Consider the following 24,967-nt stretch of genomic DNA (forward strand, 5'->3'; position numbering starts at 1 on the left):
CCTTTCCTTTCCTTTCCTTTCCTTTCCTTTCCTTTCCTTTCCTTTCCCTTCCTCTCCTCTTTTTTTTATTTCGTTTTCTTTTCTTTTTTCTTTTCTTTTCTTTCTTATCTTTCACAGCCAAACTAATCTATGGAGTTAGAAGTCAGGGCAGTGAGTCCCTTCACAAGGGGACAGTGACTGGAATGCTCCTGGTGTTCTGTTGGCTTGATCTGGTTTGATGGTTACATGGGTGTATATTCTTTGTGAAATTTCATTCATGCTTATGATTTGTGCATTTGTATCTATGTATGTTAAACTTCAGTTTTAAAATTTATATTAAATCAGAAGACTTAAGAATTTTGGAAATGTTAATTTCTCAACTTGCCAAATGTCCCTGAAATTAAAGACTTTATATTTTTTTAAAATGTGGATATGAACTACAAGGCCAGAAAATTATCCAGTCTGACCTCTAATCTTCTTCTTAAATTGTGTCTTCAAGGCTGTAAAAACTTTAAGTAACAAATAAATACCTTGGGCAACATACTTTGAAATAATCATTCATTTTCATTTCGTCTGCCACCTCACATATATATTACAGATTACCTGGATTACATGTAGATGTTATATATAAAACTTTGGTTTGGAGCTAGAGTCCATCTTTTCAGCTTTTATCAAAGTGAAACACTGACACCCTGCAGATAAGATCTGGTGGTTTTAAAGTTTGATTGAAGGGGCACCTGGGTGTCTCAGTCGGTTAAGCATCCAACTTCAGCTCAGGTCACGATCTCGCAGTGCGTGAGCTCAAGCCCCATGTCGGGCTCTGTGCTGACGCTCAGAGCCTGGAGCCTGCTTTGGATTCTGTGTCTCCCTCTCTGTCTGCCCTTCCCCCACTCGTGCTTTGTCTCTCTCGCTCTCTCAAAAATAAATAAACATTAAAAAAAGTTTTAGGTTTGATTGAAGACATAGTTTTATGGGCTCCAGCTGTGAGATGTAAGAGGCAAGTCTGAAGGTGCTTAAATGAGCGTTAGTCGTAATTGATGCTCATGCTTATTGCTTTGGTGTCTGTGATGCCGTTTTAGCAACTTAGTGAATTTCATCTTTGAAATGGAATTTGTTTTGTTTAGTCTGCATTGTGCCCAGATTGGTGATTGAAAACCTTACACTTTCGCAGAACATTGCTTCATGGCTCTTCCCTTTTCTGCTATTTTTATATCACATGAATCATTGCACATTTAAGCCATCTGCAAGGCCTGAATGGAATGAGATAAAAGCTGCCATCACTTAGATTGACAGTCGAAAAGCTGGCATTTATTCCACGTTTATTCCTGATTATCTTTTATATTTTAAAGTCTCGAACTTCATTTCAAGTTGGTTGGTAATGTCTCTGAGCCAAAAGTATCTGTGATTCACAGTTTCTTTTACTTGAACATTGGGTCAAAGGGAGGGGATCTGTTCTGCGTCACTCGGAAGAATCTGTTAGGGACTCAGTTGTAACTCACTTGAGATAATAAGAACAGCGAGTTCCACTCTTGTTTTAAAAGTATGTTGGTTTCATCAGCACAGCGAGCCCTCCAGTTCGGCAGGCACTTCATAGGGAATAGTAAAAACACAAGGTTCCTAAATTGCCAGATGAATACTTCAGAATAAATGTGTTTTGAATACCTAGAATGTATCACACCCGTTAGATAATGGTCAAAAGTATTTCTCAGCATAGCCACTTTTTCAAGGATTTATCGGGGGAAAAATGTCTGGGGTGTTGCTTTAAAAGAGATTGAGGATTAAAAGTGCACACCACGCTTGTACACACTGACCTGGCGCTTACCCGCGTCTAGTAGGTTACGCAGGGCCCGCAAAGCCTGTCCCGGCAGATTTTGTATAGTGGGGCTTTGCTCTGGGCTGCAGGAGCTTGGGGTCCCTGTGCTGACGTCAGCTGGAATCACATGGATTAGGAGGAGCGTGTGGATTAGGTTCCTTCAGGTTGAAACCAAATGCCCACTGTCATTAGGTGTCTCCTCTTTGTGAATATTATGATACTTTGGTGACCCGGTAGTCATAAACTCTGGAACTCATAGAGGGAACGAAACATGAAAATACTCCCCTATTCAAATGATAGACCAAAACGCAGTGATCACCTCAGCTAAGTATAATAGACTCTTCATTTTCAAAATGGAAAGATTTCAGACATGGAAAACTCTACTAAGAATCAAAGACTAATGGTACGGTTTTTATGCCTTTCCTGCCTAATGGATCTCCATGTGATCTTGGGCATTAGTATTTAGTATTTCTGTTTAGCATTTTGGTTTTCTCCCATTTCACTAATGTACTGTAAATACTCAAAAGACCTAAATTTTCTTTGTAAACTATAGCAGTTTGAACACAGGTAACATTTTGATTTGGTTTTTTTCCCCTCTGAAGGGACAACTTGTAATTTTTGCTTAAAGATTGTTTGAGAACAACCGGGGCTGGGAATGTTCATTATTTTACACAATTCTGGCGAAGTAATCGTATTTCTTTTCCACTCAACGTTGTCTGTTTCTTTGCTTAGCAGACAGAAGGGGGCGCACAGACAGACGGCCAGCAGTCACAGACACAAAGTAGTGAGAACTCAGAGAGCAAATCTACCCCGAAACGGCTGCATGTCTCTAATATTCCCTTCCGCTTCCGGGACCCCGACCTCCGACAGATGTTTGGGGTAAGTCTCTGAAGTCCCTTTGTGGGTTTAGCAATGACAATTTAATGTGATCCGCCAGGCGTGTTATAAGTCATCTGGACCTTAGGATAAGACTGCAGACAGATTGAGGTAAATCAGTGTTTCCATCAGTCTTCAGGAACTTCCGTCACCTAGTGCCATCACTCCTGTCATCCTAGACAATGGCTGTGCAGGTTCTCACATACACAAGGCGACCATGCAACCCGGTTTGCCTGGGACCAAGGGGTTTTGTGGGACATGAGCCATTCAGTATTAAAATCAGGAAAGAGACAGGAATCCTTACCTTTCAGAGTGTTACGAGCTCAACGACTTAATGTTTGGGAAGCAGAAAGTACCTATGTTTTGCTTTTACTTCCTTGCTCATAACTCAACAGCATCAAGACCAATGTCTAAAAATCAGGAGTAGGGGCTTAGTTTGCTCCCTCTGACGTGTTCTTCCAGCCACTCGCTTCCTCCCGGAATCGCCATCATGAAGACAAAGTAGAATAGCAAAGATTTCAGTTGTTGGAAAGTGAATGGCTGCTGGAAATCTTCGGGTTTTTTCTGGGCTCATGTGTTGTTGCCTGCTTTAATTCGAGCAGGCTCTTAACTTGACATAGGAGTGAGAGATCATGGTTTAAAAAAAACCTTTGCTGTTGTAGCTGCACGGTGCTTTGGCAGAAAAGCAGGTGCCCCGCTTGAAGTCTCGGCTGTGGCCTCTTCGTGGTGACAAGACCCTGGAGCACAGTTTTGTCACTGACCGCTGAGTACCTGGAGTATTTATTTTCTACACCGAAGCCAAGGCCAGCGTTGAGATTTAATAACGTTCTTGAAGTACTTGACGAACCTTTTTAGAGAAAATGGTAGCCAGCTGTTCATCTCCACAGAAAAGAGAGCAACAGATACCATAAAGGGCAGTGTAAAGAATTTAGGTTATATTTAAGAGGAAGTTTCCCAGGAGTATGAGTTCTCTAGTGGACTCTACTGAAGGTTCTCTACTGAACAGAAATAATACGGAATCCTAGTCTCTGGAGATCGGTGAAAATGGAGTATATTCTCATGTGCTGCAAGCGTGTTTTCTCTGGAGTCAGAAAAATTGTATGCGTTAAAGGGCTGCCTAGGCCGGTTATCAGTGATTTCTTGAGATGTGTTATCCTATACGGCTGCTAGGTGCACGCACAAAAACTTCTCCTTGCGAGGGACGCCTGCTAGGGTTGCTCGGTCTTCCCCTGCCTGGTTAACAGCTCTGTCTCGGGAGGACAGCACTGGTAAAGAGCAGGGACTCCATGCTCCATTTTCTTAGCTCTGCAGACTTGACGAATGGCTTCCCTCAGCCTTGTTTTCCTTAACCATTAAAGGAAGGCAGCCCTCGCCAGCAGGATGGTATAAGGACGCATTAGAAAATGTAAAAGGAAGCAAACTCTAAAACACCACTCAAGTCTTAGTTTTTTGGATAGTCCTAGAAGTAAAATTAAATACCCTCCTACCCAAAATAAGACAGTTTCCTCTTTCCTTTATTTCCCTAATGTTCTATTAAGCGATGAAACTGGAATCGAGCCCAGAAGTCTTACTCCAGAAAACTTGGGCTCTTAGTACATGTTTTCTGATACAGATAGTAATGCTTCAACCCAGTAAGAAAGCATGATTTGTTTCGCGCTTTTCATTTTTTTCACACTTCCCAAAGTCTGATTCAAACTCCAGGCAATACTGGGTGCCTGGGTGGCTCAGTAGGTTAAGCCTCTGACTTCAGATCAGGTCATGATCTCATGGTCTGTGAGTTTGAGCCCCGCCTCGGGTTCTCTGCTGTCAGCACAGAGCATGTTCCAGATCTTCCGTCTTCTCTCCCTCCGTCTCCCTCTCGCGCATGTACATACACTCTCTCTTTCTCCTTTTCCAAATAAACATTTTAAAATACGTATATTAACATCCAGGCGACATAGATAATTGGGGTCTAGGAGTCCAGTATTCAGAGGGAGGTGTGACCGAAAAGATACCTGGAGATTTACTGCACATCTCTCCCATCAGTTCATCCGAGTATTGACTACAACAGGTAGTCTTGTCAGCTGCATACTCTCCTCCACATAACGTCTGTGTTTTACGTATGCTCCCCTCCAGTCCCATTTAGGTAGCTAAACAGGTCTTTAGGCTTTGTGTTTTTAGTTTTGTTTCATTTCCCAAACGTTAAAATGTTTAAGGACCAAACAAAGCTATTACTTAAAATGCACTTGATAATGTTCGTTGCCAAAATATTAAAATGGCAAATAAATGAAATCTGGTATAATGCCCACGAATGTTTAAGTACAATAGAAAACAGCGTGTAGTCTGTAGAAATGAGAACATAGGTACATATTTATTGGCTTGGACAACTGTTCATAGCGTATTAACTTAAAAAATAAAAGTAATACGTGGAAACATTTCCTTAACAATATATGCCTGAGGAAAATCTGGGAAGGCTGTATACCAGCACGGTAAGATGGCAGGTTTACAGAGGGTCTGCATTTTGCTTTTCCTATTTTCCTTTTTATTTATCTGTACTTTCTGACCTTTTTTTTTTTCTTATAGTGAACATGGTTTGCTTTTATAAATTAAAAAAAAAAAAAATAGAAGAAAAATAGCCTCCAATAGTATATCTTTTTACTTAGGATTTGCTTCTTAAAAACCGGGACATTTCGAAAAATTAAAGACGCAGTAGTTACGAAAACCCCTAGTTCTTATCCTTGGAGAAGCATGTAATAGGGTAACACTGTGCATATCTTCTGGAAACAGCTTCTGCCATACAGAGGTGGATGATGCATGAGTGGGTGGCCTGGATAAAGAGTGGGAAAGGAGACATCAGCTCAGTGATAAGGAAAAATCAGAACCCAGTATTGGGACCTACCAACAAATAGAAAGTAACATGGAAGTCATATAAGAAGTGCAAAGAAAAAGAAAAAAAAGATTCCTTTTTCAGGAGAAAATACAGTGTGTGGGTAAAAAGCTGACCATGAATAAATGTTTTTTATTTTTGTCTCTGCAGCAGTTTGGCAAAATCCTAGATGTAGAAATAATCTTTAATGAACGTGGTTCTAAGGTAAGCTCCCTCTCCGCATTAAGTGTGCTTGGTTCCTTTGTAGTTTTGTCTTAAATAGGAAGTAACCAGAAAACTAAAGCTGTTTCTCAAGCCTACAGAAAGTATCCCAAGTTCTCTGGCTTGGATTAGATTATCTCTAAAAATAAGCTACCACATGGCCAAACTTTATTCTAGTACTTCCTCTGGGGGAGTGAGGGGGGAGAGGAAGAGAAGTATGGGGAGGGGGGCAGCGGTGAGGAGGGTTGGGGTGGGAGACACCAGCCCTTGATCAGACCGCAATTGCCCTAACCTGCTTATTTTTAAGGAAGAGAGAGAACACTCAAGTGAAATTCTGTGTGAGAATTCTAGTGTGCATTCTACCAGAACAACCAGCTTTCACAAATCAGACTTCGAAATGACAGACTTAGGACAAATGTGATATTTCAGCCATTTGGTTGGCTTCCTCTCTCTTTGGAATAAATTTGACAAGGCGTAACTATAGGGAGTAGTGACTCAGAAATTCGTGGTAAGCTGATTTCCCCCTTTGAGTTCTACCCAGATAGGCACACTTTGGGATGTAGAACCCCTTTAGTGACAAATATAGTAAGTTCAGTTTTTTGCATAAGGATGACGTTAGTAACAGTGCACCATTCGATATAGGTGCTCTAAATGTGTCCTGTAGGAGAACTGAACATTTTAATACAAACTTGTTTCCCCCTCGTCATTTATTTACCATTTTAAATTACCCAATCTATATGATGTAGAATTTCCATGCACTAAAATAAGCAGCAGTGATTTTAGGAATGAGGGAATGATGAAGTCTTACAGTGGTGTTGTGAAAAAATGTTTAATGAACTGAATTTCAGAAAGTTTCATTTGACAGTTTCTTCCTCCTCAACAAGTGAAATGCACCCCACAGGCACAACCAGCTGCGACCAAGCTTGTGAATATTTACGTTGCTATGTTCACTTCTACTTGCATTTTTAGGATAGAACAATCTTTGAGTTAATTTTTCATTTGTTTATCTCTTCCTGAACTTTGAAAATAGCCCTTGGCTATGGTTTTATCTCGAAGAATGTAACTTAAGTAAAGTTAAATAAAGCAAATAAATGAGTTAATATTTACCTCTTCAATTTCCTACTCCAAATCCACCATACCTTGGGAATTAATAGCGTATATCTGCAGAGTCATATATATACCTCTGCCCATCTAAACGAACACCAATGTATATACTGTTCTAATGCTCCTGATTATTATTCCCTGTATAGAACGCATCGACACTGGTAGTGTTTAATTCTGACTATAATTATTGTTAATCATTAAAGAGGTAATTATACTCTAAGCTTCCAGTTTTCAGTTAAAACAAAAAAGATTAATATGCCTATGCAGAACTTTCTCCAGCACTTAACTTGGTAAGTATTTTCAAAGTGAAATCTGTTCAACCTATAGCCAGTAAAACTGTTGATGCTTGTAATTTCTTCACAGTGGATTTCTATTCCTTTGTTGTATAGTTTGCTTGTATTTTTTGTGACCTTTTTAGATACAGGGTAGAAAAATGACAGTGGTTCAAATATGTATCATAAGTCCGTGAAGATTATATGCCACGCTGTTTACCCAAAGTCGTAGTTTAAATGTTTGTAGTTTTAAGTGTATGCACTTAAACTGTTTCTAACTAGACTCCAACAACCCGAAGCCCAATATGATTTTATCAGGTATTGGGAACTTGCTCCTCACCAAGAAAATAATTTGATTGAATTCTTGTGAAGCAAAGGAAATTGATCTTTCTTAAGGCTTCTTTCGTTGACTTCAAAGATTTGCCTACTACCCAAAATTGTTTAATTTACCCAATTCAATTGCTTCTCCCCTGTAATTTTCATTTTTAAAGGACACAAGCCTTCCTTTCTCTTTGGGGAATCTAAAAGCCTTCTCTCCGTTTGCTGCTGTGTCCTCACTGCCCCTTTTTCTTTGGGCTGCTAAAGAGTAGACAGTGTACTTAATTGGTAATTGTTCTTAAAGCACAGGATGCACAACGGCCTGGGTCTGCCTTTAAGGACACTTACAACACCTGTCTTCATCCTTTGCCCGACTTCTTAGCTGTCACCTAAAGTTCTTTGCTGCAGTAGGTTCCCCAGAACTGTTCAGAAACTTGTTAACAGAGATTTATTTTGGAGTCAAAACCTAGGTACCTCTTCCGGGTCCACCTGACATAAATTAATGAGTACTTTTCTTTCTGTAAATAAAGTTTATTTTCTCATTTCCTTTTTGTTTGTGGTTGACTGTAAAATTACAACATGCCGTGAAAGGAACCGGAGATAAGGAGATTTAAGTGGTCCTATTGTGCAGTTAAGAGTTGCTCAGTCTTTTTATGAGTGCTTTTCTGTACACAAATGAGCTTTATTAAATTTTTTTTTTTGAAGCAGTAAGGGAAAAACGAGTCACAAAATAATTCTGAGATAAGCGATACTTACATGTAAAACAGTTATCGGTGGAACAATTAAATAACCACAGGCCTCCAAAACAAAAAGCAACTCTTTACCCTGTCTTCTTCTCTGTAATGAGACTGTCAGCCTACGGTTTGAGAACATACCCATTTCCAGACATAAGTGAGCACTGCCGCGCTGCCTTGCCCATCCCCTCCCTGCCTTGTCAACATCCTACGTCTTCAGCTTGCCTGCAAACATGATTTCTTCGTTGTTGAGTATTTTCCTTTTTTCTTCTTCGACCTTCATATTCTGGATTGGTTTGCCTAGATTATGGAATGAACGTGTATCGCTTACATTCATACACGTACAGAAATATATGCATACATTATTTCACGTGATTTAAAAAAAATATATTTGTTAACTCCGTACTCCTTTGTAAACGCATAAAGTCAGCCGTATGTAATTTTCTGTGATTAACTGAAACTAAGGGGACTCTCCTTTGAAATCGTTCAATTAGGGTGTATGGTAAAAATGCTACCCCTGCCCCAAAAATGAATACACTCAACTAGAATCTTCAAAATGATTATACTGCTATGTATAACATTGTTGATTCTCCACATGTCACCAGTCATAACACAGTATTACTTTGACAAACAGTAGAAACACGATGTATTGGTAGAGTGGCCAGAGTTCTGGCTTATCTAGGATAGTCCCAGTCTATACTTGTCTTCGTGTAATTATTACTAGTGTCCCCTTTCTCCCTCAGAGTGTTCCAGTTTGAACAACAAATCGTATTGCCCCTCCCCATATAGATTCTTCGAGTAACAGCTTTTAAAAAGCTCCCTTTTCAAAACCGTTATGAAGGAAAAACATGATTTTTAGTGACTAGACGAGAACAGACATAAATCATTAAGAGAGCATGGTGCTCACTACTATTCTCATGCCTTTTTTCTCACTCAATCTTAGAACTCTAAAGAACGCATTGCATTCTTTAACCTGACGTTAAAATCCAGCGTTCTCTGCTGGATACTTTCAGTGACTGAGAACGTGTTGGTTTTCAAAAAAAATTGTTTTACGTTTTTATTTAAAGTACAGGTAGTTAGCACATAGTGTAATATTAGTGTCGGGTGTACAATACAGTGATTCAGCACTTCCACGGGTGCTCGTCACGACAGGTGCGCTCCTTAATCCCTGTCACCTGTTTCTCCCACCGCCCCCCTCCCCTGTGATAGCCATCACTTTGTTCTTGATAGTTAAGAATCTCTTTCTTGATTTGTCTCTCTCTCTCCTTTTTTCCCTTTGCTCCTTTGTTTCTCAAACTCCACATATGAGTGAGATCATATGGTATTTGTCTTTCTCTGACTTACTCAGACTTCCCACCATTCTGTTCGCTATCACCCAGCCCCGTAACGGTCTGTGATAATTACCAGGCTTATTAAGTAAAGAAGTACACACATTCTAAAATTTTTTTTTAATGTTTTTATTTATCTTTGAGACAGAGACAGAGCATGAGCAGGGGAGGGGCAGAGAGAGAGGGAGACACAGAATCGGAAGCAGGCTCCAGGCTCTGAGCGGTCAGCACAGAGCCCAACACGGGGCTTGAACTCACGGACTGTGAGATCATGACCTGAGCTGACGTCGGACGCCTAACTGACTGAACCACCCAGGCGCCCCAGAAATACACACATTCTAATGTTTATACTTTCCATAAAGTTTGGTCGGCATACTTTTGGTATAGTTGTGGCTTGAAGGGCCACGTGTCGTAACTGCTAAACGTAGGAGCTCTTTACTTGTACAAACAGTGCCAATTATTAAGTTCACTAAAGGACACAAAATAGAGCGCAGCGACAATTACTGAGATTTCCAGCAAGTTTTTAGCTAACGTGTTCTCATTACTTCTCTCAGGTGGATTTCTGGAATGATGAGATCTTGATTTGGGTTAGGCTTCGGTTTAGGCTGGAGTCAGGGAAGATAAAACCTCTAATCCCATCCCCAGACACAAGTAACGTGCTGTAATTTCTTGCCTGTTTCCCTGGATTTTAATTTCATGCAAAGGGAAATTATTCATTTCTTTCAAAATATGATCAAAAGACTGTCTTTGAAATTGTACTAACTAGGCCTTTGCTTTTCAGTAAAATTTGATAGGCGAAACGGTTTTCATTATACTTAAAACTGAGTTAACAGTGCATGTATTTCCAAAGGGCTTAGTTTGTTTTCTTTTGTTACCATCTTATGGGTTTTAGTTTTATTTTTCTTTCATTTATTTTTTTTAACTTCTGTGTTCTGGCCATACCCAGGAGAACGTCTGCTTTTGATTTCTCCCTTAAAACTTACATGGTAAATTTTTCTTTCTCATTCTTCTGAGATGGAAAAACTCAAAGACTATCCACATTTAAGAATATTTTGACAGTGCTCGTCCTGTGGCTTGTTATTTATTGCAGCCTGAGGCCAGGCTAAAAAGGTGGCAGTTACTCGGCTCCTGTCGGCCCTTGATGATAAGTGGGCGTGATAAGTGTTTGTCACGCTCAGCAGAAGTTTTGACCACAGGCCTCCCTCCCGAGAAACACACCATTCCTCAGTTTTCAAAGGACAGCTAAGATAGCTGGTAAATCACTAATAGAACACTGATATATTTAAATTATTAACACAGAAAAACTTTGGGAAGTGAGAGGTGTAGGTTATACAGGATAGAGCGTAGAGACCTGCGTCGTCCAGCAGAAGTGGCCAGACTGAGCGCTTGGAACATGGCGTCTAAATTCAGATCTGCTTTTCGTGTAGAATACACACTGCTCTCAAAGACTGACCAGAAAAAAAGGAATATTGAACATCTCCCTGATGTTTTTGTATTGATGTCATGTCGAAATGATAGCATGTTGCATATATGTTATCTTGAATAAAAATACGTTACTGAAATTGCTTTCATATTTTTTTTTTTTTTTACTTTTTTAATGTGCCTAGGGGAATATTTAGAATTACATATTGACTTGGGTTATATTTCTCTCTGATAGCACTGGTATAGACAAACATGTCGACATCATTTTTTTTTTTGTTTTAGTTAAAAACAGAAGTCTACTAAAAGTTTACTTTTTGTTTATCTGGTTTCTGTCTTCTTAAACCTGAAGTGTTCACTCTTGTGAAGAATTTGAGATTAAATCTCAGTTCTACTTTGTGGCTGTTCTGACTGGTCATTATGTGTTCCTGATTGATACATTATATAATCATTTTGAAGCTCTTCTAAGGAAGAAGTGTTAGGTTTAGACATAATTTTATTAAGTTTTTTCTTTTCAAAGCAAGAGACCCAAGACTTAATGTGAATTAGATTTCCGAGAATGAAGGGACATTAAAACATAATTTCATTTAAGCATATTTTCCTGTTAGTAATTTTGTAAGCCTGGATAATCTGTGAATATCTTTAGCTCAATTCCTGGCACATTTTCAAAACTGTGAAATTTTACTGAAGGAATGGTACGTTAAATTTTTTTTCTCAAGCAGGGTGCCTGGATGGTTCAGTCGGTTAAACGTCCGACTTCGGCTCAGGTCATGATCTCACAGTTCGTGGGTTCGATCCCCATGTCACGCTCTGTGCTGACAGCACAGAGCCCATTTCTGATCCTCTGTCCCCTCTCTCTCCGCGCCTCCCCGGCTCATGCTCTTCTCAAGACTAAATAAACTTCTGAAAAGTTTTTTTCAAGCTTTGAGTTAACATCTTTGAAACCAAATTGTAGTTAAGTTGATGGAAAATCACCTCTCTAAAGTATTAAAGAACAGTGCTCTAAAAATACTGTTTATACTTCTTACCTCCCTAATCACGGACTTCTGACATGTATATTTCCTATTGCTTCTGAACAAAGTATCACAAAGTCTGTGACTTAAAAACACAGACATGTATTATCTTACGGTTCTGGAGGTCAAGGTGTTACAGGGCTGCATTCTTTCGGGCAGCTCTAAGGAATAATCCACTCCTTGCCTTTCCCAGCTTCTGGAGGCGACCCGCTTTCCTTGACCTATAGCCCCACTTCGATCTTCAAAGCCAAAAATGGCCAGTCCGGTCTTTCTCAGGCTGCTACACTCTGTCTGATTCTGGCCCCCATCTTCCCCTCTTTAATTTAGAAGCACCCATTTAATTTAATTTAGTGATTACATTGGGCTCACCTGAACAATCCAGGATAATCTCCCTAGCTCAAGATCATTAATTGAATCACATCTGCAAAATCCCTTTTGCCAGGTAAGGTAGTAACATTCACAGGTTCCAGGGATTAGGGCGTGGACAACTTTGGGGGGCCATTATTCTGCCTGCCACAAAGCCTGTTTATCTACAAAGGAAAGAAAGAAATCTTACCTCTGCTTCGTACCAGGAAGTCCCAAAGTATCAGCAAGACCTTCCTCCTCCTTTAGTCTAGGCAAAGATGCTTGGGAAGATTGCTTTATTTTTACATTTTTGGCATCTAGATGAGCATTTCCTTTGGAATAGAAGCACTTTTCTTTATAAGACATTTGAAAGGGAAATTTTGTTCCAGAATATTAAAGTCCCTATTGAGAAAATCTTAACACAAGCAGACTTTGATGTTAAACGTTGTCATTTGCTGGCCGTAAAACGTCCGTGCTCGTGACACCACCCTGCGTTCTTGTGGATGTTATTACATCACAGGTGTCCCATCGGCACAATACAGAGAGGAGGATCACAGAACACATTTAGCAAGTAGATTTGAAAAAGGAAACTACAAGGATTTTAAGACTCGGGTCGTTTAGTTAATAGGATACTGAACTTTGGTTTCAAAGCTCAATTTCTCCTTTTCTTCCCATTAGCTGTAGGAAGAAGGCCTTGTTGATGCTTGGGTAACTTAACACGGTTTGACGGGCTTTCTTTATGTTAAAAGTAAAACCAACAGATTGGTCCTTTCTACCCCCTGGTTGTATTTAAAAGACAAGTCTGTGAGTGTGTGGGTGTGTAGATGCAGTCATAATGCCAACACTAAAAACCTAGGTAGTAGTCTCCACATCATCTGTTATCCGGCTACTAGGGTATAATTTATTAACTTAACCCAAGGCATATAATGTTTGAGACTCTGAGGATCCGTTGGAATACAGTTTTAATACTACTGCAGTGTGATAGAAAACCTCCTCACTGTGACCTTGCAAGGTTTTTTTTTCTGTTGGAGGACTCTCCAGGATTGGAGAGCTGGCTTCCTGTGTTCAGCAGATGCCAGTGTGATGACAAACCGTGCTGTCACTTAGGAACTTGAGATCCAACACGACACCTCCAGTTGTTGATGTGGCTCTAACACATTTGTATCAAAATGTGTTTCTGAAAATGTGTTTCCATTGATATTTTCAGCATACTTACATCTTTAAGGAAAGTATTAATTAACCCCATAGTACCTCGGTACATAGAACGTTTTCTGTCAGCTCAGCTTTGCATTTTCTAGAGTATTTGTGGTGATATCCAAATTACAGGCAGAGATAATCCACTAGGATCCTCCGTGGATCGCCACCCAACCATATAATCAGAACGCAAAGTAATCAGAGCCTTCAAAATGACGGGAGTTGCTTTTGTGAAATCTTTTTTTTTTTTTTTTTTTAATTTTTTGACGTATTTGTTTATTTTGAGAGAGAACAAGCCGGGGAAGAGCAGAGAGGGAGAGAGAACCCAAGCAGGCTCTGCATCATCCACGCAGAACCCGACACAGGGCTCAGTCCCATGAACTGCAAGATGGTGACTTGAGCATAAATCAAGAGGCAGACACTTAACTGACTGAGCCACCGGGTGGCCCTGCTTTCGTAAAAATCTTACAGAACAATGCATACCATTTGCCATCCCAGATAAGAACCTGTTTTATATGTATATGGAAATGCTCATCATGGAGAACAGCAGAGCTTCAGTAAAAATAAATAACAAATGAAGGGTTCTGGGTTGTCCTACCGTGGAATGTTCAAAGAATGCCAGAGGGACAGTGAAGCTATTGAGAAATTAGCACTTTCCCAAAAAATCCTAAGAATTTACTACTCACAGATGTAAATAGCTTGAGAAGGTGATAGTTACAGAGTGGAAAGATAAGGACAAAGTGCCTAGGAGGCAACGGGTACAGTGCTTGATGAGTCACGTAAGTATATAGTGAATCCTGGTGATTTTGACGGAGAATTTTCAGATAAATGTGAACATAGGAGTAAGTGGGTTGACCCCCTGGCTCCTGGTTTGTCTACTTAATGAAGAAAAGCTCCATATAATTTATTTGTGTACAGTGCACAAATAAATTAATTCTAACTCTGAGCAGCAGCTGCATTGCCGTTGTATGGTATTCTTTTCGTGGCGAATAGTGTACAACTGATGTCACTAACCTAGATCTCATTCCCACTGCCTTTTGATGATTCCTTTTTTTCCCCTCTATACGGAAAATCACTAATACATTCAGTAGCAGATGTCAGCTTCAACAAATGTATAATTTAGGCAGATTTGGATAAGCTCTTTTCTGGAACTCAGCTGAACCTATTTTTACTCTGAGTGCCAGTCATAATTGACTGCCCCCTGCTTAGTGATATTTTCATTAGCTTAGATGAACACAGGTGCTCTCGTCTTCCACACCCAGTACCTCTACAGAATTGTAGACCAAGACTGTTTTTTTCAATTATTCTGTCCCCAGAGGAATTGTGGTGATACAAGCAATAGGCAAAGTGGGGCTAGAATGATGAGCTCTCCAAAAAAAAAAAAAAAAAATCTCTTTATACAGCGAATGCCCCTAAATATAAGGTTTCATGGAGAAGCTGCTGGGGATGGCAGACTTAATTATGTGATTTTGTTTTTAGTATTACGTAAAGGGACGTGTGTATTAACAGCATGAATTGAAAGAGAAAGAACACTTAAAAAAAAAAAAAAAAAAGTTCAGATTCTTGGTGAAATGGTTTGACCCGAGTAACTCTAAACCTTAATTTTGGTCTGGCCTCACATGCTTTATGTTTTACTTTATTATTGTTACTGTTGTTAATTACATTATCATTATTATTGTTGTTGTTGCCATTATTATTACTGTTGTTATTACTACTACTACTGCTACAGTTCTTTATTCTTTTATTGGATTTAATTTCCCTTCACAAAATATGCATGGGCCAAAAATGTGACTAGTACTGCCAATGTGGGTTTCATACTGTGATATTTTTTCTCTGTTTACCAAGAGATCAGTATTTCAATATAACGATACGCATGTTTTCCCCCCTTCTCCCGCTGCATGCAGGGATTCGGGTTCGTAACTTTCGAGAATAGTGCTGATGCAGACAGGGCCAGGGAGAAATTACACGGCACCGTGGTAGAGGGCCGTAAAATCGAGGTGCATGTCTTCAATAATTCAATTTCCGGTTTATATTTTTATTTCTCTCTTTCGTGTGCTGCCCCCCCTATTTCACATTCGGAACCCTGTCTCGTTGTCTGTGTGTCTGCACACACGTGTGTGTGTGTACGTGTCTCTCTGTCCTTCACCTTCTTGCACTAAAATGTGTACAAATAACCCTCCTACCCTCCTTCCCTCAGTTTTCAGTTGTGCGGGGGTTTTCATTTTGATTTACTTGTGTGCGTGTCTATGTGTATTTGTTTTTCATTTACTTTTTTCCTCCGAAATGTTCATCCTTCTGCTCTCTTGATTTTTTTCCTTTGCTTCAGTTTGCGAGACTCCATGTGAATACCTGTGATCAGGCCAAAACGAAACTAACTTTGTAAATGTCTAAAAACAATCCAGCTTACGACATTGTGTCCTGTATTGAATCAAAGATCCAGCCAGTATCCCCTTGACAGGAGGCCAGTTCGCCTCCATGTGCGTGTGATAAGGAATTTAGAAGACCTTAGAGGTTGTGGGGGCGGGGGAGAAAGAACCCAAATCTCATGGGGTTTTTGAATATATTTAATGTCAAGAATGTCAACCGTGAATGGATAAAATCCTCCGACCGAGGCTTTGACGGCTGCCTGGCGAACGTGCTGTTCCGTGTTCGCATCAGCCACCTGGTGTTCACCAGCCCTTTTGAACAACGCAGTGAAGGTTAACTGGCCCCTTTCCCCTTGCCCAGTTTTTTAAAGTATTGAAATATAAAAGCCACCATTTTGAGTAAGATGTCTGCATATTTTGCTTTCTCCCTCCCTTTCCAATGGTTTAGCATTTAGGGCCCTTCACTTGACTCCCTCTTTCCATGGTAACTATACACAATGCTGGCGATGGTGCCCGTGGGCGGTAAGTGAAACAAAGCACTAGAGAAGAAGCTTTTTAAATTGTTAATTACAAAACAATTAAATAAGAAAGAAAAAGTCCATCTGCCATCTCACATTAACACTACAAAATGTGATTTGACTTGTTCCTCTCCCTTTTCCTTTCCCCTTTTTATTTTCAATGCTGTTGAGTAATGCCGCCTGGACTTTGGATGTACATATTGTTTGTAGCAGTCTGAGCTGTTTGATTACTGACGTCATGGTGATTTTTTTCCCCCCTTGCACATCTTACTCAGAGTTCCTGAACTCCAAGTTTGGCTGGTTTTATTAATGCACTCCCTGCCCCTACTTCCTTTCCTCTTCCCCAGACCTCTGTTTGTAGCTCTGACTGTTCTGTCCTTGCCCTTGACAGCTCTCTTTCCTGCCCATGATACCCCTCCCCGCCCCCACTCTCTCTTTTCTTTCCCCCTCCCCTGCCTTGCTGTGTTCTCTCTCCCCGAGTTCGGCTCCCGTCCTTCTCCCTCGGCCGCTCCCGCCCCTTCCCTCTGTTCCCTGCCGCTGTTGGGTCTTTGCTGACTGGTGGTTTCTGATTGGTTCTGGCCATTTTCCTGTTAGTGCTTGGGTGCTTTCTGCTCTAGCAGCTAGTGTCCGCTCTGACCCCCTTCTAATCCTTGTCTGTAAGAACCTCGCTCTTCACTCTCTCCCTTCTTTCCAAAACTGATTGTTTTTTCTTTCTTTTATTTGTGTGTGTGTGTGTTAACTGCATGCTCTCAGTCTCATCATTGTTGTATCCCATTCTTTCTTTTTAAATGTGAAATGTTTGTATTATTTGGTGGCTCAAACTCGAGTAAATGGAGTTTCTTTTCCTCACAAAGGAAGATTACCACTATGCAAATCCGAAAAGACATCTCAAGATGTGTTTTGATTCCAGTTCCACCTAAAATTGGTCTCTCCATAACACAGATTTATCACCATCCAAACTTAACTGTAATGTAAATCCCCAGAGGCGAAGTAAGACGTTTCTGTTTGGTGTGTTTTGTAATTCTTTTGAAAGCTGGCCTGTTTAATGACCGGACGGCACGGTACACAGTCAGGTTCTGTGGTGACGTTGCACCCTCCTTGCAAGAGCTTTAAGCTGGTTCTGACACTGGGCTGCAGTTTTCTGGCTTCGAAGCTCCCTTCGTCTCTTCCTCATCTTTGTAACATCTACTCACCCTAGCACTGAGAATGCTCTAAATTACGCAGTTCTGTAATGAGGGTGGACAGTACCATAAAACAAAAGAAACATAAAAGAACTGAAGAAATAAGGCTTAAGTGCCTAATTTAAAAGCCTTCTGAAAACATTGTTCTTCAATGGATAGACCACATAGTCTAGAAAATTCAGAACGGTCCTGAAGCTGGTCAACATGGGCATCTAAGTTCTGATATCTTTTTTTTTTTTTTTTTTTTTAACTAACCTCAAACAGCAAAATCTTACACAAACATCAAAAGTGCTGAACATGAGAACGGGTGAAATCCACAGATTTATTTTCTTATCTTCCTGTAAATCTATTTCCTGACCCATGTGGCAAGCCTCTGTTTTACTAATGAACTTCAAAGTTCATGTGCGTGCAGAGTTGTTTCCAATTTACTTTTTTTCCATAATTCAGAGACTTCTCTATTTAAGAGATCTCCAAAGAACTGGGCAAATGTGTCTTTTCTTTGGAGCACTTAGTGGTAAAAGAGCCCTAGTTTTCCATTTGGAGACTAAGAAACTGCATTTTACTCTTGTTAGCCTCATTTAAAAAACACTTTAATTAAAATATGATATATTAATATTTTATATTGCTATATTGTTGAAATCAATATTCTCTGAAATTTACATTTTATTAAACTGAGTGCTGTGTTACTGGATGAGCAACTCCGTGTTCCCTAACGTGGTCTCCTTTCCCCCTGCCCCTTCTTTCTCCTTTGTATCTTTAGGTGAATAATGCTACAGCACGCGTAATGACCAATAAGAAGATGGTCACACCATATGCAAATGGTAAGAGATTACGCATCATCTTCAGAAGGATTGTCATTTGTTCTTGTATTAATACAGGAACTTTTTATACTCATCAAAGAATCTCAGTTTCAGCCTTAAGGCAGCTTGTTTAATGAACATGGAAGTATTTTCTTTACCTAGGAGAATGGTTTATTTCTGCAAATTAGCTTCTTTTCTTAGAACTAAGCTAAGTTTTTAAGTTATTAAGCTGTAATGGTCTCAGTAAAGTTCATCTGACGCACAGCGTGAACACATTATTTGAGGTTACCAGTTAACCCAATGGGGATCCCACTAAGGCACCTTCACTTTTAGCTGCTGCAGTCGTTCGTGGTATGTTAGGCTTGTCCGTCCGTAATAGGTGCCCACCACTGCTCACTTTCACTGCTGACTCCTGCCCGCTCCTGAGCATGAGTGGACTAATTCTTGACCCCTTGCCCTCCTTTTAAAGGTATGCTCTGAGAGAAAAGTCGTGGCGCACGTGCGCATTTTCTATTTTCTGTCCCGTGACCCCATGCTATGTAGTGGGTTTCATAAATGTTTCTCATTGAGAAGGAAACATTGTGAATATTTTGCTTCACAAAAACAGAACCCTTCCATCACTCGTCAGTCTAATCTGGACTCACGTTATCTAAATGAGCTGGAACTTAATTTGAATCTGCCGTACAAGCAGCGGTTTTGCCAGCTGTGTTCCATGGGGCCACTTGGAGAGGGTGGAAAGGAAGCCCATGAATGGGGTCTTGAGACCTCCAGCAACTTCTCATTTTCCGTTGTGTACTTCAGCGTTCTGCGTAAAATTTTATCTAGAGCCAAATGGGGTGTTTTCTGCTGTTTTGTAAAAGTTCGAATCTACTGCTAGAGTATGACAATATGTGCTGGTGATGTCTTAAATCAAGGATAAGTATCTTAGTCTATTCCATGATGTCTTCAATAGATAGATTTAGCCAAGCTTTTCAAACAGATGGTGCAAATCAGCATAATTTGCATTTATTGGCCTAACTTACATTTTCCCTACCCATTTTATCAACGGTACATCATGTGATACCAACACCTCCCCCTTTACCTCTTGATATTTTTTCACTGCCATCACAAAAACAGACGTTTCTGCAATGTTTGTTTGTTTGTTTGTTTGTTTGTTTGTTTGTTTGTTGAGAGAGAGAGGGAGACACAGAATCCGAGGCAGGCTCCAGGCTCCGAGCTGTCGGCACAGAGCCTGACGCGGGGCTCAAACTGGCGAACCACGAGATCATGACCTGAGCTAAAGCCAGACACTCAACCAACTGAGCCACCCAGGCGCCCCAGAGTTTCTGCAATTTTGATAATAACCCAATGTAAACAACATAGGAAGGAGAGGCAAAGTGTGTCAGATTTCCTATAAATCCAGGGAAGACAGGGTGGTAGAAAGAGTTGCCAACTGGAATTCGGAAGACAGAAATTCTACTTCCAGATTTGACTCTTCATTTTGTCCTTGGGCCCATCTTTTTTAAAGCTGATTCTGTTTTCATCACTGTGAATTGGCAGTCACAGAATTTGAGCCCCTGAAGGCTCTGTAGAAGTCATCCAACCCAACCTTCTTAGTCTATTATTTAGGAAATTAAGCCCAGAGAAGGACAGTACTTACTTGCAGTCCCAAATGTCGCACCTGTCTTACCTCTCTCCGGGTTTTGTGAAGGTCAAAACTACTTTGTAAATTGTACAGAACTAAAACATTTCGGAAGTATTATTGACAGCATCCCATTATATGCCGTTATTAACATGTGTATTATTACTTCCAGGAATGCTTAAATAACAATACCATTGGTAGGAAAGAAAAGAATCATTTTTTGAATATTCTTCTAAATTAATATTCAAGCCTTAGCGGAGCCAAACTTTATTTATTTTTTTTAATCTTTATTTATTTTTGAGAGAGAGAGAGAGAGAGAGAGACACAGAGTGCAAGTGGGGGAGAAACAGAGAGAGGGAGACACAGAATCCGAAGCAGGCTCCAGGTTCTGAGCACAGAGCCCGATGCGGGGCTCGAACCCACCAACCATGAGATTATGACCTGAGCCAAAGTCGGATGCCCAACCGACTGAGCCACCCAGGCGCCCCACTGAGCCACACTTTAGAACCCTGCAGCTGCTTGTGGTTAGAGCTTCTGATAAGAGTGCTCTGTGCCTTCTGGTGAATTCTCAGTCAGCAGTGTAGTTTACGTTGGTTGGAATCACTTGATTTGTCTGACATTGGAGAACATTTGTGTTCTTCCAACTTCAGTAGGATTTGAATCCAGATATTTGCCCAGTTTTTATATGAAATAATGAGGAGACCTCACCATCTATGAGCACATAAAATAACAGAGGATTGGATTGGTTCAGAATGAATGGGTTTTCTCCTAAGTACAGTCTCTCGTCTTTCAGAAAAATAATGGCACTTTTTTTTGCTTATTTATGTGTAAAAATCAATAAATGTCTACTGATTAAAGTGTTCGTATGGGATTCTGTGTACTCTGTAACTCTCGGTGGGCAACAATACTTTTTTTAACACCTGCTACATTTCTATAAATATAAAAAACGGGAATGAAGAAATAAAATTGACATCAAAGCTAATTCTGGGAATACTTCAAAGTTTATAATTGTTTAAGCTAATGTTCAACAGCAATCTAGTATCCGTTTGTTAAAATGGCTGATTAACTTAAGTGTGTTTATTACAAACGGACATCCCAAGACATGCATGAAGTTGGGGATGTACCTTGAATTTTATCACCGTATGTCTCTTCTTGTTGACTGGCTGAGGTTAACTACAACAAAATCCCAGTAGTAAATCCCAAAGAAAGGGAATTTCAGCTTTACCCAGGTTTCCATCAGTGTGGTATACTTGAACACGGAGTTGAAGATCAGCTCAAATGTGAATTCAAATTTGAATTATAAAGTAACTAGAGTAGTAGACTGTGTTAAGATGGCATATAAGAGAGTGCCATCACAGTACCCCTTCCCCACTCACACGCTGTCTCGCTCTCTTAAAAGTAAATAAACATTAAAAAATAAACAAACAAACTCAGGTGTGGGGGCTCCTGGGTGGCTCAGTCGGTCAGGCGTCTGACTCTCGCTTTTCGGCTCAGGTCATGATCTCGTGGTTTCGTGAGTTCAAGCCCTGGGATTGGGATTCTCACTCTCCCTCTTTCTGCCCCTCTCCCCGTTCGTGCTGTCTCTCTCAAAATAAATAAATAAACTTTACCAAAAAAATACCCTGGTATGGAAGTGTCCTGACCTTCTCACATAACCCCCCAGCTGGCACTCTCCAACGGGTAAAAGTAAATGCAAGGATATCTGAAGCCAGCTTGCACACGCACAGTCGGTCCTTTTCACCGTGCTCCTTACACGGTCTGAAGTGCTCACTGTCCTCTCTTCCGTTTCAGGTTGGAAATTAAGCCCCGTGGTGGGAGCTGTATATGGCCCTGAGTTATATGCAGGTAGTACCATGTTGATTTTTCCATTCGTGCTGTTTAACTGCAAAAACATGTGTTGCTTTTCACGTTGCTCTTCCTTTGTAATCTTTTTGCATTTCTTAATTTTTTTTTTTAACGCAAACAGCCTCCAGCTTTCAAGCAGACGTGTCCTTAGGCAATGATGCAGCAGTGCCCCTATCAGGAAGAGGGAGTATTAACACTTACATTCCTTTAATCAGTAAGTAGCCTATGTTGGCCTGGCGTGGAGTTTGACTGTTGCGAGTAAAGAGTGATGTGTGCTAGTCTTCCCCCCACCCCCACCCCAGGTAGAGCACATAACTGAAAAGGAGGTGTTCTCGAGAGAGTTCGGTGCTATTACAGTGCCCTGGCCTTGCTCCACCTGTGTTAGAATCTCTCTGACCAGATATTAAGAGCACCGTGGAGCATAAACACTTGGAAAAGGCAGAGGGGGTAAGGCCATGTGAGCAACAGTTTAGTCTGCTCTCGGCAGTAAAGAAAACAAGACGTGGGTGTTGACAGAATGGGTTATACGTGTTCTCTGCCAGTCAGTTTTGGGCCCTCGGTAGAACATCGCTCAGAAGCACCTCCAGTATTCATGATTATTCTCAGTTCCGTTGAAACCTCTGAAGTCCTCCAGACCTGAGCCATTTTCCTCCAGCGAAAGGTAAAATTAAAAAGAGCTCAGTGAATGTGGAATAAATGTCGGTATGTGCTTTCCAGAGGATAGCACATTTAAAATAGGTTTTTAGAAACTGTCTGCCTCCCTGAAGGATACAAGTAGTTTCCCTCTCCCCTGACATTTCTGGATTAAAACGTTTTGGATAAAAGAATAAAGTGGACTAATGAAATGTCTAAAGATTACTGTGTGCCTTGGAGGTTGGCACCGCGTACACACACAAAAGAATATTCTTACGAAGAAGAATTACTCTATGCACATAATAACGTGTGGAAACAAGATTAGCAATGGGCCGGTTAAAGAGTTTATATCAGTCGATTTCAACTGCCGCCGCCCGCCCCCCGCCCCCCCCCCCCCAAGTGAAAAGTCTCTTATTCCGGCACTGGTTCTCGGACCTTCTCGACCTGTTTCTCACCAGCTTGCACTGTAATGCCAGGGCTGGGAAGGAGCAGAGTGCGCTCACTCAAGATCGGTGACGAACAGAGAGAGCATGGCATCATCAGCCTTTGCGTGTCGGGTCTCTCCATTTCTTTCTCAGGAAAGATGTGGTACATATCTTTGAACCTTTGCTGGAATCGGTTCAAAGCCGGTTGTGATTGTAGCCTTGCTGTTGAATGCAAGTTGACATTCCTGTCATATTTTGGGTCTCCCTTTAGTTCCTGGCTTCCCTTACCCGACTGCAGCCACCACGGCGGCCGCCTTCAGAGGAGCCCATCTGAGGGGCAGAGGGCGGACGGTCTATGGGGCAGTCCGAGCGGTACCTCCAACAGCCATTCCCGCCTATCCAGGGTAAGCATTAGATTCTAAAATAAGCAGCTGGACAGAAAAGAATACCATGGCCCTCTCACACCTTCTGGGACGTTGCCGTGCCACATTGTAGAGATTCTCTGAATATTTGCAAATTACTGGATTAGATGGCAAGAACCAAAATATACCATCGTCAGAATGTGACCAAATGCCGATTCATTATATAAATCTTCATTTCGGCCACCTTAAGCCCTCACGGCTTAAGACAGCAGCCAGAACTGTCTTGTGTTTACTAGCAGTGTGTTGGCATGCAGTTCACTCAGCATCGCACGAATGTGGATTAACACTCCTGCAGAGAACCGAAATAGGAGCTCCAGATTGTAGTACAAGACCGCGTCTGCTGTGTTCACCCCCTTGTCACCACCCTGTGTTGGGGCCGAGGCTGCCACGTCGCCCTCCCTTTTGGTTTCACTGCCCGGGTGGTGAACAGCAGAACTAGTTACCCACAATGGATTTGCTTTCTTTGTAGGAGACGGATTAAAAGAGGTTAATTCAAAGATGAACCAAGTCCAATTGAATCCAGGGAGAAAGGGAGAAGTAGGAAGAATTAAACTACAGTTGGCTTCTGAATGATGGTAAAACAGCTGATATAGCAGAGCATCCTTCACCCTTTGATTTTTGTATGGAGGGTGCCTCATGCAGTGGAATGATTCCATAGCAACAAATAAATCCTTTGCTACTGAATGGGGGAGAAGGAGTGAAGGTGACAGGTTTTGTCTCCACGTGTTTCTCGGTGCCAGCCGCAAATGTGTATTTTTATACGGAGTTGACTTCTAGAAGTTAGTTGTCCCGAGGACTTTCCTCTCTTCAAAGATGTGACCTTTGTGTTCTCCATCTTTTCTCTGCCTCTGACAGGTTTTTTCCATATTCTCTCCGAGGAGTGAACCTAGCGGCAGGGGGGCCTGTTCATTGCTCCTTAGTTAAAACACAAAGGGAAAGAGCCTTCTCTGTAGGTCCTTTTCTGGCAACAGAATTGGCTTGGAGGTCTACGAACTCAGCATTCGTTCATAGACCGAATGGACGTGCCATTAGCGGTCCTCCATTGCACAGAATTCAGGCATTTTTATTAGACACGTGTGCATGTTGGAATGGACAGGCTCCAAGAGGCGCTGGAAGGGAAGTGCTTTAGAAATAAACTTTTGTTTGCAGCTTATAGATGCTTAAATCCCATGCATCCCATCATCTCCATCCTCTGCCATCACTTGCTTTTAATTTTATTCTTTCTTCTCTCAACTTGAGCTTTGACCTTCAACCTCTGACATCTCTTTAAAGAAGTGAATAAAGATGCAGTATTATTTCATCGAGAGATACTCAAGTCAGACATAAAAACAGACGTTTTGGAAGTTCTACACACCAGGAAAATTGTTCACGAAGCGTCTTCCATTTCAGTCCAGGAGAGTTTACTGTCACGTTTGCAAAGAGCTGCCACTTGCCAGAAACATGGGACTTCTTTATTTTGTAACATTCCCGAGTTTACTTTATGGAACGGTTGGATTTGTTTTAGTCACTGTAGCTCATTTCACTATATTGGCCAAACCTGAGGACCCATTCGCTCCCTACTCTGTGTCAGGATTACGTTCACTCAAAGATATTTTTATCTTTATGTCTAATCATACCAATCTCTGTGCATTACATTGAACACTGATTTCCCATGTTTTCTTTTTTATTAACTAAACCACCGGTTTACATGGAAG

The 24,967-nt window shown here is 41.0% G+C and overlaps 1 protein-coding gene across 26 annotated transcripts in view; it reads left to right on the forward strand.

Annotated features, from left to right (window-relative positions):
* Positions 1 to 24,967, forward strand: part of RBFOX2 (RNA binding fox-1 homolog 2) — a 288,313-nt gene that overhangs the window by 244,567 nt on the left and 18,779 nt on the right. For 16 of the 26 annotated variants that reach the window (XM_040490937.1, XM_040490946.1, XM_040490931.1 and 13 more), the window contains 7 exons: positions 2,525 to 2,671; positions 5,685 to 5,738; positions 15,367 to 15,459; positions 18,288 to 18,348; positions 21,740 to 21,793; positions 21,915 to 22,007; positions 23,111 to 23,255. In XM_040490937.1, the coding sequence (XP_040346871.1) occupies positions 2,525 to 2,671; positions 5,685 to 5,738; positions 15,367 to 15,459; positions 18,288 to 18,348; positions 21,740 to 21,793; positions 21,915 to 22,007; positions 23,111 to 23,255 (647 nt within the window). The remainder of the gene's footprint in view (positions 1 to 2,524; positions 2,672 to 5,684; positions 5,739 to 15,366; positions 15,460 to 18,287; positions 18,349 to 21,739; positions 21,794 to 21,914; positions 22,008 to 23,110; positions 23,256 to 24,967) is intronic. The other 10 variants (XM_040490954.1, XM_040490933.1, XM_040490934.1 and 7 more) reach the window with 5 other exon arrangements.

The sequence above is a fragment of the Herpailurus yagouaroundi genome, unplaced genomic scaffold, assembly GCF_014898765.1.
Source record: "Herpailurus yagouaroundi ecotype Mexico unplaced genomic scaffold, PumYag 182, whole genome shotgun sequence".
NCBI lineage: Eukaryota > Metazoa > Chordata > Mammalia > Carnivora > Felidae > Herpailurus > Herpailurus yagouaroundi.